The sequence below is a fragment of the Bacillus rossius genome, chromosome 3 (assembly GCF_032445375.1).
Source record: "Bacillus rossius redtenbacheri isolate Brsri chromosome 3, Brsri_v3, whole genome shotgun sequence".
NCBI classification, from domain to species: domain Eukaryota; kingdom Metazoa; phylum Arthropoda; class Insecta; order Phasmatodea; family Bacillidae; genus Bacillus; species Bacillus rossius.
The window spans coordinates 18,496,616-18,514,088 of NC_086332.1; the positions used below are offsets into that span (position 1 = coordinate 18,496,616).

General features: G+C 36.5%; 1 protein-coding gene and 1 long non-coding RNA gene across 2 annotated transcripts in view; one reads left to right on the forward strand and one right to left on the reverse strand.

The window, feature by feature from the left end:
* The first annotated feature begins 1,593 nt into the window (after positions 1-1,593).
* Positions 1,594-17,333, forward strand: LOC134530303 (uncharacterized). The gene is made up of 2 exons (XR_010074799.1): positions 1,594-9,696; positions 9,813-17,333. It is a non-coding gene; the product is annotated as an uncharacterized LOC134530303 (long non-coding RNA).
* The window catches only part of LOC134530301 (fatty acyl-CoA reductase wat-like), a 32,282-nt gene continuing 20,926 nt past the window's right edge, over positions 6,118-17,473 (reverse strand). The window contains exon 8 of the mRNA XM_063365022.1: positions 6,118-6,742. Within this exon, the coding sequence (XP_063221092.1) occupies positions 6,637-6,742 (106 nt within the window). The 3' untranslated portion in view covers positions 6,118-6,636. The remainder of the gene's footprint in view (positions 6,743-17,473) is intronic.

Consider the following 17,473-nt stretch of genomic DNA (forward strand, 5'->3'; position numbering starts at 1 on the left):
TGGAGTGACATGTCCTCAAATGGTTTACTAGTGCCTGTCGCGAAGGGTCAAAGATTAATAATGATTCACGCAGGTGGCGAAAAGGGTTTTAGTACTCGGCAGACAGACTAATGGTAAATAGTGGCCACACATTACTTCGTCTGCCCCCTTATCTGGATTTTAATCCGATAGAAAGCATACGGGCTAAAGTTAAAGGAGAAGTCGCTTCAAGAAATGTTACTTGCAATTTGGCAAATGTAAAAAAAACTTTGCGAGGAGATATTTAACCGAATGGGTCCAGAAGATTGGATACCGATTTGCAATCACGTCAAGACACTCGAGAACAAATACTGGGATAAGGATGTGCGTTTTGACATTGAAATTGATAAAGTGATTGTTCAGTTAGGTGATGCAAACAGTGACAGCAGTGACGTTTACACATCAGACTCTTCGGATGGAACAGTCAGTGGCGTTGAAGAACTGAGGTAGTGCTTGGAACGTCAGTGGTAAGTGGTCAATGTTTTCTGCTTTTCTCTACCTGCTGTGAAAGGTCGCCGTATCTGCTTATACCCCCTCCTCATCCACCCGACCCCCCACACGTGTTGCAGTCCCTACTCCTCATGTATGACGTAGCTCAAGCTCGGAGTTATATTGCGCCTAGTAGGGATGGGAAATATAGTTCTTTGGAAAGAACTAGTTCGTTCGGAACTAGTCACTTCAAAGACTAGTTCTTTAGGAACCGTTCTATTGAACTACATCGGTCGCGGACTGTATCGCGGTTTCCAATGTTTAAACAAAATATTCCATACATGACACCAACACAATCGTTACAGACTTTTTATTTTATAAGCATTTATTTTACTATAAATAATAGAGGCACACAGTAATCCGATGCTTGTAAACAATATCTCCCATTACAAATGAGCGACTATCATATTGTTTTTCTTTCACACACTTCTTACATTTTTCAATGTGTATTAATTTATTTTCTGCAAGTAAAGTGCTTATTTTCACATGTGTACAAAACAAAATAATAGTATAGTGTTTTCTCATCTGTGACAACCTAAGCTGATTTTTTTCGTATTAGGTAAGTTTTATTATGTTTCTTTAAATTTTAGTGTAGTTTTGTAATGTGTGGTCTATGTGTAATTAAAGTTTAATTTCAGATTGTATAGGCTATCTGAAATTTAACGTAATTACACTTATTTACGTGACACGTTTTTTAATGCCAATATGTAATGTAAATGTCTAAAGAATATTAGATAAAAATTAAGAGTTCACGATCGTCAAACGATACATCATTGCGCAAGAAAGAACGAAACGAAAATAATGACCGACAGCCTAACTACACAATTAAATAAACTTACTGTGTGAACTATCTATGTCTTTGAACTAGCTAGTTCTTCGGTCTTCGTAGTTCAGATCAGTACTTGGAACGTCTCTGCTTGGAACTGACGAAGCGAGACCAAATAAAGAACAAATGTAAGAGAGGGAAGAAAGCAAGAAAGAAAGACGTGGCATATTGGGAGACAGTGGTATGATTCGTGTGGAGGGGGGGGGGTGGTTTATCTTTCGCGCATGCGCAGTAAGGACCAAACAGAGTAGGAGACGAGAAACACGCAAAGAACGAAAGAACGATTGTTTTTGGTAACAGCGAACTAGTAGAGGTGGGTTGTTACAGCAATTTTCGGTTTCTGTTCCAACCTGATACTGATACAGTAATGTACCTAGTTACAAATATCTGTTACTTTTGTATCAGAGCAGTAGCGGTCCCAGGAATAGAGGTGGGTTGTTACAGAAATTTTCGGTATCTGTTCCAACCTGATACTGATACAGTAATGTACCTAGTTACAAGTTTCCGATACTTTTGTATCAGAGCAGTAGCGGTCCCAGGATGAACTAGTCACCTAGGGATCTTTCCCGCATGCGCAGTAAGGACCAAACATAGTAGGAGAAGAGAAACACGCAAAGAACGAAAGAACTATTGTTTTTGGTAACAACGAACTAGTCACCTAGTTCGCTCGTCAGAACAGTTCCAAATGAACTGGTAGTTCGCGAACTACCCATCCCTAGCGCCTAGTGTAATTATGTCTTTATTAATTCAGTAGTATGTGGTACGAGTGCTTTGTCTTGCATGTTGAAGTGCTTTGGTGCAGGTGTTTATCTTGAGGCGTCGCCAAGGTCACGTCACGTCTTCGCACACGTCTTTTTTTTTTATTCTCGTCAGTCTATGTTGCGTTTCAGTCGCTAGTGTAATGAGTTAATCGAGTAAGTTTATTATTTAAATTATGAGTTTTAGAACGATCGTTTGTATCTTGCGTTTAACACAGTAATATAACAGATTTTTCCTAGTGCTTCTCTCGTGACTTATTGTATCGGTGTTATTCCCAACTATTATGTGGATTTTAATATTGTTTTTTAAAAGAATTACAAGGTATGGTAGAGCCTCTTATTTTTCTCTCCAGTGCATATGTTGAGAGTTGTCATTTTTTTTATCTGTCTTGATACGTCGTTTTGTTTACAGTAAGCCATTTATTTAATAGGGGAACTATAATTATTTAATAGCTAATATTAAGTTAATGTGTGATTTTGTCTTCGTTCAATATGAATTTTACTTTCGTTGTTTGAACTCCTGCAGTTTGTTTATAAAAAAAAATTCCCAGCCAAGATGGAGTCTTTCGCAGCACAGTGCTGCCAACTTTGAATGTAGTACTTTCATACTGACCCAATGTTGTGTTTACTTCTGACATTAGTAGTTCTCGACTCTTATTTGTCATTTTCATTTTTTTTTTGGCTTGACTTTGATGTCCAGGTTAGGCATTTTCTTAAAATAGTGTTTCTTCTTTTTGTGTTTTAGTAAATCATGAGTATATGTATTTTTTTTGGAGGGTTTTATATTTGTAGTTACCTAGTATGTTATTTAGGAGTTAAGGTGTGGAGAGTTATTTTGTTTTAACACTTTATTCCTGCTTTCAGTTGAAGGTCCACCATTCGGGTCCACTGTTAGCGAATTAGTGACTTTAGGGTCCTTGACTCAGTCGATCGTGGCCTGATCACCCACGTGTCCTAGTCTTTGAGTCCCTCGTAACTTTTGTACTCGAGTCATAAAAATAAGTAAATAAAAAATCATGGTACTAGTTTTTAAGTTGTTGCAACATTTAATTTTTTTTAATATTATTTCTGGGGAACAAGTTTGGTTATAGGGTTTTCTTAGTTTGCATTTTTATGTTCAAGTAATCATGTGGTTATTAGTTGGTATTTGGGGTATGTATTTTCGTACAAGTTATTTTGTTATCATCTTCATGTTTGGTTTTCATGAGTTTTTTGTGTCCATTTCACATAATTTAGGGTTTGGTGTAACAACTAGATTAATTTCAACACTGTTTTTTTATTTTGTTTGTAAGATTGAGGTTATGTTTGGTAATTGTCGTTTAATTTGTCGCAAGTTATTTGAGAGTTTTAAAATTTATATTCCTTTTAACCTATAAAATTGTCGTGGTTATAATTCCATAATTTGCATATTCTTTATTAATATAATTCTAAATGAAATTTCAATTTTATAAGATTGCAGGTTTTGTTCGTGAGAGAACTGTTTAAGCATTATTTCTCATTTTCATAATAATTCCATGTTTCTGATTTTTTTTGCAGATTGCCATATGTTGAAAAGTCTGTGGTTTCTTCAGTAATATTTAATTGAGGTGATGTTTGTTTACTTTTCGTGTATCATCATTTGGGGCACGTTTTTCATAATCTAACCATGATAGGTATATTTTCTTGTTTTGTTGCCATCGTTTAATAAGTTCTTTTTTTTGTAGCAGGTGGTTTTAATAATTTTAATGTTGTTTCCTTGCCCATGTTTTGTTGTAGGTCATCTTGGGTATGTGTTTTATCTAATTTCTTACAAGAGACATTTTGCCGTTTTCCTAATGAGTTCATTTAATGTATGTTCTAGTGCTTTTCATTGCACGATTTAATAATTGATGTTATGAAGTTGTTTTATAAGTATTTAATCTCAGTATCTTTGAATCAAGTATTTGGGTTAATATTTTTTTTGTCTTGAGCTGTTTTTGGTCTTTTAAATTTATTCCTCTTGAGCCTATTAATGGTTAGTCTTCGTTTAAATGTCATTATTTTGCATTTGTTTTGTTTTACTAATTTTGTTTCAGTGAGATGCAGTAAAAGGTTAGTGGTTTTCTTGTTAGAATTTTGTCGTTTCTCTTTTGAATCTTTTCTTTAAGCACTATTATAAAGTTTTATAGTTTTGATACAATGTATGTATACAATTTTGTACTGTGGGAGTAAGTGACTTCCAGACGATATTTGGGTTGTGTTTTTAAATTGTGTTGTTGACTTTGGTCAAGTTTAGCCAGAGAGCAAACTTTTTATTTTAGGCAGGTCCTCTGAGCCAGAGCCAGTGAGCCAGTGCCAAGTCCTGTTGAGAAGTGTTTAGGCTTCACCAGCACTTTTCATTTTTTGCAGGCCTCAGTCATTTTTTTATCAAACCATATATCTGCCATGGAAGATCCAATCACTCATTTTTAATAATAGTTTAAATTTAGATTAATATATTTTGTGATTTTATTTGTTTTTAAATAATAATTAATATTTTTTTTTTTGAGTGCTAACTTTGATTCATTGCTTTTCTATTTTGTTTGTCTTGCTAGTGTCATCTTTTAAAATAACATTTGAATATATCCGTTTTGTTTTTTGTCTTGTCATCCAAAACATATACTTTTTAAAATTTCTGTTTTGTAGGTTATGTGTGTGTTAGTTCATGTGGGGATGTGGTGTGTTGTATGTCTTGTACATCTTCCACACGATACAGCCATTGCACATGTGTTCCACACATTACACCGTGTAGTGTCATCAATTTAATAATTTTTTTTAATTTGTGTTAACTTTTTTTAACTTAGATACTGTTCTTGTTTTTGATTTGTGTACTAGGGTTGTTGCTGTATGACATCTCTCCTGTGGGGTGTCTGCTGCATGGATTTTGCTAGGGTGGTTGCGGCTTCGGCTCGGTGTTGCTGCGACTCACCGTTTCAGCCATCTCTGGTGAATTTCGTGTAGTGGAGTTCTGCTTGGTGGGATTGTCGTATAGTGACACATTCTTCATTGTAAGGTATGGTTTCTACTTTGATTTCTTCTCATAACATTTTGTTCGATTAACTACAGGCAGTTATTTTTATTCACTTCCCTTTTGCTGAATCTTAAATTTGTTCAGGTTACATTTTGTGTTAGTGGTCAAGCTTGCTTTTGCAGGTGCTAAAATTATTTTTTGAGTGTCTAAGGTATGGGACTTAGTCATTCACCTTTGGACGACCGTTTTCTTAATTTTATTTTCAATTTTGGTGTTGTCGTTTTGAATAAGCATTTTAGAATTTTGTTTTCTTTTTTTTTGTGGCTCATATTTCTTTCGTATTTGATCAGTATTGTCAATGTAAGTATTGTTAAACTTTGATTAGGTATTCTTCTATTTGAAAATTTTTTTAAATTTTATCATGATGTGTTGTTTCAACTGCAGTGTTCAGAAAGGTATCGTATGATCAGGGTCTTAGTGACCAGGATTTATGCAGGGGTGTATAGTCCCCATTTTTCTTTATAAGCCGACGGGCATTTTATACGAGGTATCGTCCTCTTTTGTTGTAGTATGTAGTTGAAAAGTCGACATATGTGCATTTACTTACACGTAAATAGAATTTAGATAATGCCTGGAATGCATGCTTCCAGAATGCATTTATGTTTCACTGATTAGCTATTCTAACGTTCGCAGGAGATTAGCATAGAAAGGTTGATGGAATCCATGATAGTAGAGATCTCTGACCTGTTAGTGAACCAGGCCAATTCTCAAACATTATTACGACAGAATTTTGACGCTTACCTTGGCCTCGTGTCTCCCACGTGAATGCGATGCCGTAGCAAGCATAGCCACAGATGACCATTAATGAACATTTTCTCTACACACAATACCAGTAAGGAGAGACAAGATTTCATGGTTTTATTTTTAGGTCAATTTCATTTTAAAACAGGTTTATTTTTTGTGTTGGTATTTTTTTTAGTTTTATACATCATCCTCATTAATAAATATAAGATAATTAATTTTTAAAAAAATTATGTTCAAATTATTCTTATTCAAAATTTTTTACCAAAAATAGTTATTTTTATTGTGACTTAAGATGCATTTTTACAATAAATGTATATTTTTCATAAGCATGTTAAGCAATTAATTACTCAGGATAATAAAACTTAATCAGTACTCGCTATTTATTACATTTTGGCAAACGAATTTGATGTCAGAGTTTGCCCAACTTACATTAATACTATAGGTAAAACCAAAATATTGTAATTTTTACGTATCCTTGTATCCATAGTATAAATTTTCGTGTTCATTATTTCTGTCGCAGCTTTAAAGCTCATAGCTTTTACTCATGGCATTTCAACTGCGATGCATTTGTTTCATAGTTGTTTCGTCAATATAGGTAGTTTTAATGTAAGGCATTCAAAAAAGTTCTCTAATATTATTATAAATACAGGAAAGTAAAACATGGAATATAAAAATAAATTTATTGGTAGAAATTTTTTAAAAAAACTGATTACATATATATTAAGCAACATTATAAGGGCACATACCACACGTATTACATTTAACACTTACTACTAGAAATTATTTAAAAATTTAACCATGAACTTCAGGAGCCCAAATGTTATCCAGAGAACCATACTATACCATATAATTTTCAATGCTGTATTGGCTAAATAAAACCTGAAACAAACAGATTAATATTTGCTTAAATTACTTACGTGGGCTTATAGAGAATATGAAATACCGTATTGGTCCGAATATAAGGCGACCATTTTTACATAAACGAGAGATGCAAAAATTGGAAGTCGCCTTATTTTCGCACCCAAGACGTCAGAACCGCAAACATTAGTTCCAAGCTGAAAGCTACAGTAGAAACATTGTTTAACAAAACGTTCACAATTTTTTATATTAACTAAAACTTTGTTACCTCACACGGGGAAAAACCATAAATCCACCTAATATTGCAGTAATTGACAATTGTTTGAAGTTGAAAATTAAAATATTTGTTCTTGAGTAAAAACGTGAATGTTGAAGCATCTCAAAATGGCAACCTTTTATTTCACAATTCATATTTGTACTTTGTGTACAATCGCGTGTTAACATTTACGGTAATTTTTCTTCAGATTTTTAACGGAAATATTTGTACTAAAACATCACAGTTATTTTCAGAACGATTGTTTACGTTTACAAACATTTCGGATGTAATGTTTGGAAATTCACGGCTGCCAACTGTCTTTCCACAATATTTCTTTGTTGTAAAACGAACATTGCCGAACACGCACGAAGACGCCATATTAATAGGAATTTGGTACGTTGCTTCAAAAGCTATTTTAATAATCCACTCTTTATTTATGTAAAAACCTTTCATAATTATAATAGATTATTCTTTCAAATTCATAGAACAGACTCTCTCTGTCAGAGAGTAATATGGACAAATATACGCGGTCACGTAACCGAAGTTATTCTTGGCCGTATGCTTCATCATGTCAGCTAGCCACTTGTTTTGTTCCGGCAAGATGCATTCTTTGTTTGCTTTTTTTACGTTTAACACACTACTAAATAGTAATACGCCTTGTTCTGTGGTAATATGTAGCTTAAGTCAAACGGAAAGTTAAATGCTGTATTTTAAGAGGGATTAATAGCCATTGTAAAAATTTTAAATTCGTAGATACAGTAAACTGTGAAAAATGAACAATCACACATTGGTGGAACGGCGGGGAACGAGCCCTAGACAAATAAACAGCTCTGAAGATGACAATTATGCAGCTTCATTAGAGTAAACGTACGAAAAGATTTCTAGTGTAATACTTAAAAATGTAAATATTTTCTAATTGTTTTCTTTTGACTTTTAGGGTAGGCCATTCAAACTTATTTTAAATAAGTAATGTGATAAATATAAATTAATTGTTATACATAAATGCAAAAACAATTTATCAACACAAAATGTATGTCTAATGAATTTTCACATTAATTTATACCAAAAATTATTTTTACATTTGTTTGGCCTCCTGAAACTGCAGGTCGCCTTATATTCGGGGTCGCCTTATATTCGGGCCAATACGGTACATGATTTGCATGCAGCGATTTAGTGAAAGTCCTTCTACTGCACAAACAGGTAAACACTTCCTCAGAGTTCACAGAAACATCCTTTACTGGCAAATAATCATGATGCCCGCAAAAATATTTCCCCGCTGAATATACAAACAACGCAACAAGGCAGATGCCAGCCATGGAGAATAGCTAGCCAGACTCTTCAGTAGCAAAGTCAGTCGTGTAAATAACAAGAGTCATCCCGGTTAGCCTACGTCATACAGTTATGCACAAGAAGACTTAACATAATCTTACCACACTGTGTGTGTGTGTGTGTGTGAGAGAGAGAGAGAGAGAGAGAAAGAGAGCGTGAGAGAGAGAGAAATAAAAATAACAACTATCAAATACTGAAGGTTAAAATAATTTAATTTAACTCTCAGTATTTTTACTGAAAAACTTTAAGCTATCAGAAGACGTATTAAAAGTTTGTTTGTTTTAAGTACTATCGAAAGTACTTAATTATTATGATCAAAACCAGAAAAATATTTAAGTCTGAAACAAAATGTTTTTATTAGCCTTAGTATTTGATATTATGATTAAAAATAATTTTGGAGTGCTAATGAATAGTAAAAACATTATCACAATTATTAAAAAAAAATATTTATATAGTAATTTCATAGCATACAGGAAAATAAATGAAAAATTCCGCCAAAAGAATAAATTTGCGTTTAAACTACTTCGATAAATTCCACACGTGGACGGTCGTTTATTAATGTGAGGGTTGCGGATTTGATTCCAATACCCTGGTATGACATAAAATTATGAGCATTGGGTTATTGGCAGCCGAAGGTTTCGAAGCCCACATGAGTCTTGTAGGTCCGTAAATACCGCGTGACGTTAACTAAGATAAAAATAGAGCGAGTTTTTCAGAAGTCGCCAGTGATGTGTAACATCTAACATACCTTATCACAAACTCTGTATTTACACTATTTTAATACAAAACATAAAATTATGAATTTGTATTATATATTATACATTATTATTTCACAACGTCTCTATAGGTTATTAGAAAATCCACATGGCAATACCTCGCGCTATTCAAGACTACTGTTAGCGGAACGAACGTAAAACAGCTGTCTCTTCTGTCTCTCTCTCTCTCTCTCTTTTCAAATGCCGTGGAAATTTCTGCGCTCGCTGACTCGCTGCAGCACGAGCGCCAACTGTGGGCCTCGCCGAAAAATTAAATGGTGACCACTTCTCCTTACTTCCTGCAACACAATTAAGCTACGGCCATACAGAGAGCTATGCTCGCTATATTCGCGATGTTCGCGATCCTGGTGACGTCACCGGGTGTTTAGTTCTCGCCATTTTTTCTAAACGTCGATGATTTGCACCTGCGCAAATAAGCAAAAAATCTGTTTCCACACGTAATTTTGCTGACTTCTGTGTTTGCTTTTTATGAAGTTTAATTTATCTCAGTGTTGTGCTTTAAATAGTGATGTCGTGTCAACGGCTAAGTTCAGTGAAGTATTACGAATGAATAAATCTATGGAAGAATATATAAGGCAGAATATGCAGGACAATGTCTGGGATTTGGTTTCAAGGTAATGCTGTCAAACTGAGTTGTATTTAATCTAAAATGATTCATACATTAATTTTCGTCCTCGTTTCTTCTTTATCAAATGATGACATTGTTCAACTTTTTTTTTTTTGTTTCTAGATTTTCATGGCACCATTTATTTTTTACGTTACAATACTGTGAGCCAGCGGAATATTATCATCGTCGGAATCATCACTCTAGTCCCACGGCATGCGTCTCTCCGACATCGTCAGCTAGACTATCCTCTCTGGCCACCTGGCGCAGCGAACATAGCGAACATCGTGAACATAGCGTAGGTTCTGTGTGGCCTCGGCTTTACGTCGCACTCGCGAAATCACTCCCACCAAATGCCGTACACTGAGAGCTAGGATGTTACACATAATAAAACACACTACTATGAGCCGAAAATCAGTAATTTAATGGCTCAATTTTTCCATTTTTATTTATTAAAATATTTTTGCTTTCCCATAAGCTAGAGTACCTCATCAAAATTTATTTTCTCATCTATACCACCCAGGGCTATACATATTAAAACTTTATTAGTGGGTTTTAGAGAGTCTCAACGTCTCAGCAGAGACATGCAGACGCTTACACGCAGCGTAGGCTAGCCGAGTCAATTTTATCTCGCCGGCATGCAGGAACAGACATGATAACTCTCCCTGCCTGACGTGCCTTCCACCTTGTTTCTCACGCAGGGGTACCTGCCTCGTCAGGCGAGCCTAGCTCGCTTTCCTAGGCTCGAGGCCCTGGCGAGCAAAGCGGATGTGCTGGTCTCGGCATAAAACAAGCACTTCCCCGCCACCCCTGGCCCTCTTAGGTTTTCTGCTATGCTTCCAGGAACCATGACCGAGGCAAGACCATGCCCCTTCCCTCGTCAACCCCTCCTCTCCTTTAGGAACAAGCCACGCCTATGCTTGTGCTCCACGCACGAGGCTTGTGCGCGATCTCTCGAGCACAACCGAAACTAAGCATGCTAATGTCTGTTTCTCCCGCCAGGGAACACCACCTTCCAATCCCCCTTTGCCTTAGACGGCATACAGCAACGCCACCGCTTGGTGCGCTATCTCATGGCGCCTGTCCCAACTAAAGATGGCGCTCATAGAGAGTTTTATATTTTTCTTGTGGCACAAGCCCTGACCAATCCCAAGGTACTTTTCCTCCCATGGCCCGCTTAGCTCCGCCCACTCTGTTTCTCTCTTCCCCCCCTCCCCCTTTTCGGTTTTGAGCCCATGCAGGAACTAAGGGACTCTCTCAAGTAGAGAGAGTCGACAATCTACTGTGGTACAGGGAGCATCCTACATCTGCCGCGCTACTTCTATCGCGACCGCGTCTCTCCTACTAAGAAGTCGGACATCAAAGAATATAGGATGTAGTCGCGACGACCAGGGGAAAATCCCCTTACAACTTTAAGTTTAAACATCATATTAGTGTTAGTGTTTTTTCTGGCGAATTAAGTGCGTGCAACCGCGCTAGTGGACGTCTACCATCATGGATAGATAGTACCACCGACCTACCCCACAATTTGGTGAGTAGAGATTTTAGTACCCTTTTGATTTCCTGTTTTCTTGAGCCCTTTGTGGCCGAGAACTTTCCCACTGGCCATAACCACTTAATAACGCTGTGCGAACTTTTGTTTTCACAGTGGGGTTTTCCATCCCCAGTGATGGGTAGACAACCACATCTACCCGCACTGAGTTCCTGATTTCGGCCATCTAAATTCCATGCATCGTGCTGTCAACTTTAGTCCGCTATCCGCCCCGTCACGCCGTTCGGATGTCAGCACTTCGCATGCAGCTAAGTCTATGTTTGGAAGACACAATGTAAGAAATCTTAAAGTTTTAAATTCTCTACGAACAATTTGCGAACTATTCAACTACCAATTAAAGAAAAAGGTATAAAATATAGTAATCAAAGGTACTTGTCAATCCAAATAATGAAAAATTGTTTATTTTTGATTTTATTACTCTGAAACCTTGTTTGTGCAACTTGCTTTAAAATAAATGTAATCTGTAAAGTAATTATCAAAGTATCCGCGGCCGGCCTGCGCGTGTTAAAATTCAATTCTATTATAATTTAATGTACTAAACTTTGAGTTTACTGAACCTGTGGATTTTGTTAAAAATATATATTGTCACTAGTTTGTAAGTCATTAAAGTGGTGACCAAAAGTATTAACTACCATACCTATTATGAAAAATCTGGCTTGTTCAAAATAAAATAAGTTAACCATTAAAATAAGCTAGAAGTAACCAGATTTAATTGTTTTATTTATATTTTTATAGATTACGATCCACCTTAACACCCACCAACCTTTTGGAGTGTTAACACCTAAATTCTTTGTATTGTACCTGTGTTCCGCCTCTGTTCACTGTTAATATGTCTTCTTGACGTCACAGGTCAATTACAAATGGTAGCAGAGCATGGTTTCTTACAAAATGGTAGCATAATTGGTTTGTTGTCTTTTGGTTGTCACTACCTTTTTAATATAGGTATAACTTATAAAACTTCTTTATGTTATAAGATTTTTTTGTGAACTGCATGCGAGCGTTTTGTCGTAATTTCGCGCCGCGTATCTTTTCTTTCAAGTGAGTCCATTACCCCTACACTAAATTATAAATTTTCTTCATTGATTCTGGCTATGCATCTTCTTGCAGGAATTCTTGTATGTTTTTCTCCCGTTATCATTTCCAGCCAGCTGTGTCGTAAATGATACATTTGTTTACGTTTTGCCTCTTACCTTAGGCCCGCAACCATTTTGACAAGGCTGCCAACTTTGCACACCTAAATGTTACGCCGTCTAACGCCACGTCTTTTGCCGTGCGTGATGCCAGCACGCCATTATCTTTGGGCGTTGGCAGCCCTGGGCCAGCTATCCGCCGCCACCCCTACCCCCTCCTGCGCATGTCCTGGCGCGCAGTCGTCAGAGCGACGGAAGTGACGCGTCTTATCACCAGACGTAAACAGACCACCCCTTCCCCCCTCCTGTTGGTGGTCGGCGACCTGCGACACCCACGTGGTCTACGACGTTAGTCCTTGTTGATAAACTCCTGTCAGCTGCTAGCTGTAGCCAACACACAAGCCCTGTGTCAGGGCAATTTACCATGTTTCCTTCACTAATATTAACCTTATAATGTGAGAAATAATGAATACATTATAAAATTTTCATTGTTGAAAATTTGTAACTTCAAATAATTTTAGTAAAAATAATTATAAAATAAATAAAACAAAAAAACTCCCCTAATTTTTTATTTATGTGCAAGGGCATTTACTTTAAGCATATAAGATTAAAAACAGGTGTTTTATACTTCATATATTAAATTTTATAGATTTTAAGTATACACTAAACATTAATGCATAAATGTAGAGCATAATATTAAAATACAGTGTCTCATAAAATAATATATAAATAAAAACATATTTAATATTTTACGCATAATTTTTTTTAATCTTTAACTACATGGAATTTAAGTGTATGCTAAACAGTATTGTTATAAAAGATAATAATAAAATTAAGAATTCTTTTGAAATTCAGTTGAATACGTAAATAACAATTAATTTCTCGCCCTATGTTTATAGATTAGTATATTTCCTCTTAAATACATAATATTCAGAGGGAATGTTTTGTAAATTATATCCAAAAAAAGATCACTTAACATTTAAAGAGGTATCTGTATTTTTTACTGAGAACTTAATTGAGACTAAAGGGACTCTACACATTACTTCAATAGATGCAACATAAAATAATATTAATAATACAGTATTATTCCCATCATATTTAGTTGTTTACAATGGTACAAAGATACCTGTGATTTAATTATGTTACTATACAATTTTATAATAAGCACCTATCTATGTGTCTAGCTTTGTTTTGATAATTTTTGAGAGAGCTGTAAGTGGCGTAATCACACTTGCCTTTCATGAAAAGGTTCTTAAATAAATTTATGTATGTGTAGGTCATGATTTCAATACATTCCCTAGGCTAGCAAAATCTTGGTGACTCTCAAAATATTTTATGAAATTTTTTATTCACATCGAAACGTCTATCTGCCATTAAGCAACAAATTTAATTTTCTCATATGGATTATAAAACATAAATTTTTTTTAGTAATCTTTTACTTTATTGACTTTGTTCATGTCACTAATGTTGACACAGTTTTGATCGTCATTTTCTTTCTCTCTCGTATGTGTTTAAGGTAGCTCAGCGAGGCCTCTCTGATAGCAAAGTTTATTTTAACCTAATTTTCAATTTATTATTTGACTGTCTATATTTATTTTGATAACATACGATAACATTCAATGTGTAAAATTATTATGTAAATTTTAATTGCGGTATTGCCAAGTCAATAAATTACAAAGTAAACAAGTAGTATTTTTTTTAGGAATTGAATGTTTCCTGTTTATGCATTTAGCAGTGAATTTTAAGTTAAAATTCTGGCAATTTATATTGATTTTTCATTTTTAAATTTAGATTAAAAAACATTAAAAAAAAAATTAAATGTTGATGTACAGCTATGTACACAAAATCTGAGCACTATAGCTGGTACATCTAGGTACATAAAAACAGAGTTTATAATTTTCTTTCGCACTCGCCCCAAAGTTCGTAATTTGTTTTTCATAATTAACATGACCTTGTTTATATAGTTAAGAGCCTTGTGACTTCCAGACGGCATACTGGTTTTTATTTTTGTGTGTTCTAAAGTAGAACTTAGGTCACGCTAGCCACAGTGCAGCACTAAATTGGTCACTGAGCCAAAACGCGCCAGGATCCGGGTCCTCTGAGTGAAATATCTCATGACCACTCGAGTGTTCTTTGGGTTCCAGTCCCACCACTCACATTTGGACGATCTCTGTTCAAATCCCTTTTCAGGCAGTGTAAAACCTAAATGCCTGCCATGGAAGCTCCGATAGCTCTATTAAGTAAAGTCAACCCTTTAGATTTATAATGTGGTTTATTTTAGGTTTATAATTTTATATAACTATTTAAATTTGAGTGCTAAGGGTAATTGACTGACGGTTTGTTTTTCAGAAACATTTAAGTAGTAAATATTAAACTAACTATTTTCTAATTATCAGAGTCGTTTTAGCGGAAACTCCTACACCTTTTTACAGAAATATTTTTTTCCTAAATTTATCATTCTAGAAATTGTGGTTGTTCTCTTGGGTTTCAAACCCAATCTAGCTTTCGGGAATTTCCCGCTTAGGCATCACTGTTCCAGCCCGTTGGACTGATCACCCTTCAGAGTATGGACAATAGGATCCTATGTTAAGCTAATAAGTGCCATTCTGGGACCGAGGTTTCACTTCGCTTTTGAGCAAGCGTCAAATTTATTCCGTCCTATCCATAGCCTGATTGAGCGGGCAAAGTCCCAATGCCTTCGGCTTCTTGTGGAAAGACGTTTTGTACAGGGGTTATATTCCCATTTAGTTTGTAAGTTACAGAGCTATCATGCTCATATACGGGTTACCATACCCATTTAGAGGGGTTACAATCCCCGTTCGTCACTGAGTGCTCAAGGAGGCTTATCCCTTGTTTCGGCCTCAGTGTTTTTCGGCCTTCCTCATAGTGCCCATTTTGAGAATGTACACCATGTCCAACATCTGAGATCAACTTTTTTAGAGTTCCTCATTCACCATAGAGTTTTTTTTTAACAATCTATAATACAGATATCTCAATTCTAACCTTTAATATTACCGTACATTAAAGTTTATGCAAATTTAATCAGGGTATTTACCTCAGGAGTCTGACCTATTTTCTACCCTGGGCTCCGCCATCAAGCGGGGGAGTATGAGCCGAAAATCAGTAATTTAATGGCTCAATTTTTCCATTTTTATTTATTAAAATATTTTTGCTTTCCCATAAGCTAGAGTACCTCATCAAAATTTATTTTCTCATCTATACCACCCAGGGCTATACATATTAAAACTTTATTAGTGGGTTTTAGAGAGTCTCAACGTCTCAGCAGAGACATGCAGACGCTTACACGCAGCGTAGGCTAGCCGAGTCAATTTTATCTCGCCGGCATGCAGGAACAGACATGATAACTCTCCCTGCCTGACGTGCCTTCCGCCTTGTTTCTCACGCAGGGGTACCTGCCTCGTCAGGCGAGCCTAGCTCGCTTTCCTAGGCTCGAGGCCCTGGCGAGCAAAGCGGATGTGCTGGTCTCGGCATAAAACAAGCACTTCCCCGCCACCCCTGGCCCTCTTAGGTTTTCTGCTATGCTTCCAGGAACCATGACCGAGGCAAGACCATGCCCCTTCCCTCGTCAACCCCTCCTCTCCTTTAGGAACAAGCCACGCCTATGCTTGCGCTCCACGCACGAGGCTTGTGCGCGATCTCTCGAGCACAACCGAAACTAAGCATGCTAATGTCTGTTTCTCCCGCCAGGGAACACCACCTTCCAATCCCCCTTTGCCTTAGACGGCATACAGCAACGCCACCGCTCGGTGCGCTATCTCATGGCGCCTGCCCCAACTAAAGATGGCGCTCATAGAGAGTTTTATATTTTTCTTGTGGCACAAGCCCTGACCAATCCCAAGGTACTTTTCCTCCCATGGCCCGCTTAGCTCCGCCCACTCTGTTTCTCTCTTCCCCCCCTCCCCCTTTTCGGTTTTGAGCCCATGCAGGAACTAAGGGACTCTCTCAAGTAGAGAGAGTCGACAATCTACTGTGGTACAGGGAGCATCCTACATCTGCCGCGCTACTTCTATCGCGACCGCGTCTCTCCTACTAAGAAGTCGGACATCAAAGAATATAGGATGTAGTCGCGACGACCAGGGGAAAATCCCCTTACAACTTTAAGTTTAAACATCATATTAGTGTTAGTGTTTTTTCTGGCGAATTAAGTGCGTGCAACCGCGCTAGTGGACGTCTACCATCATGGATAGATAGTACCACCGACCTACCCCACAATTTGGTGAGTAGAGATTTTAGTACCCTTTTGATTTCCTGTTTTCTTGAGCCCTTTGTGGCCGAGAACTTTCCCACTGGCCATAACCACTTAATAACGCTGTGCGAACTTTTGTTTTCACAGTGGGGTTTTCCATCCTCAGTGATGGGTAGACAACCACATCTACCCGCACTGAGTTCCTGATTTCGGCCATCTAAATTCCATGCATCGTGCTGTCAACTTTAGTCCGCTATCCGCCCCGTCACGCCGTTCGGATGTCAGCACTTCGCATGCAGCTAAGTCTATGTTTGGAAGACACAATGTAAGAAATCTTAAAGTTTTAAATTCTCTACGAACAATTTGCGAACTATTCAACTACCAATTAAAGAAAAAGGTATAAAATATAGTAATCAAAGGTACTTGTCAATCCAAATAATGAAAAATTGTTTATTTTTGATTTTATTACTCTGAAACCTTGTTTGTGCAACTTGCTTTAAAATAAATGTAATCTGTAAAGTAATTATCAAAGTATCCGCGGCCGGCCTGCGTGTGTTAAAATTCAATTCTATTATAATTTAATGTACTAAACTTTGAGTTTACTGAACCTGTGGATTTTGATAAAAATATATATTGTCACTAGTTTGTAAGTCATTAAAGTGGTGACCAAAAGTATTAACTACCATACCTATTATGAAAAATCTGGCTTGTTCAAAATAAAATAAGTTAACCATTAAAATAAGCTAGAAGTAACCAGATTTAATTGTTTTATTTATATTTTTATAGATTACGATCCACCTTAACACCCACCAACCTTTTGGAGTGTTAACACCTAAATTCTTTGTATTGTACCTGTGTTCCGCCTCTGTTCACTGTTAATATGTCTTCTTGACGTATG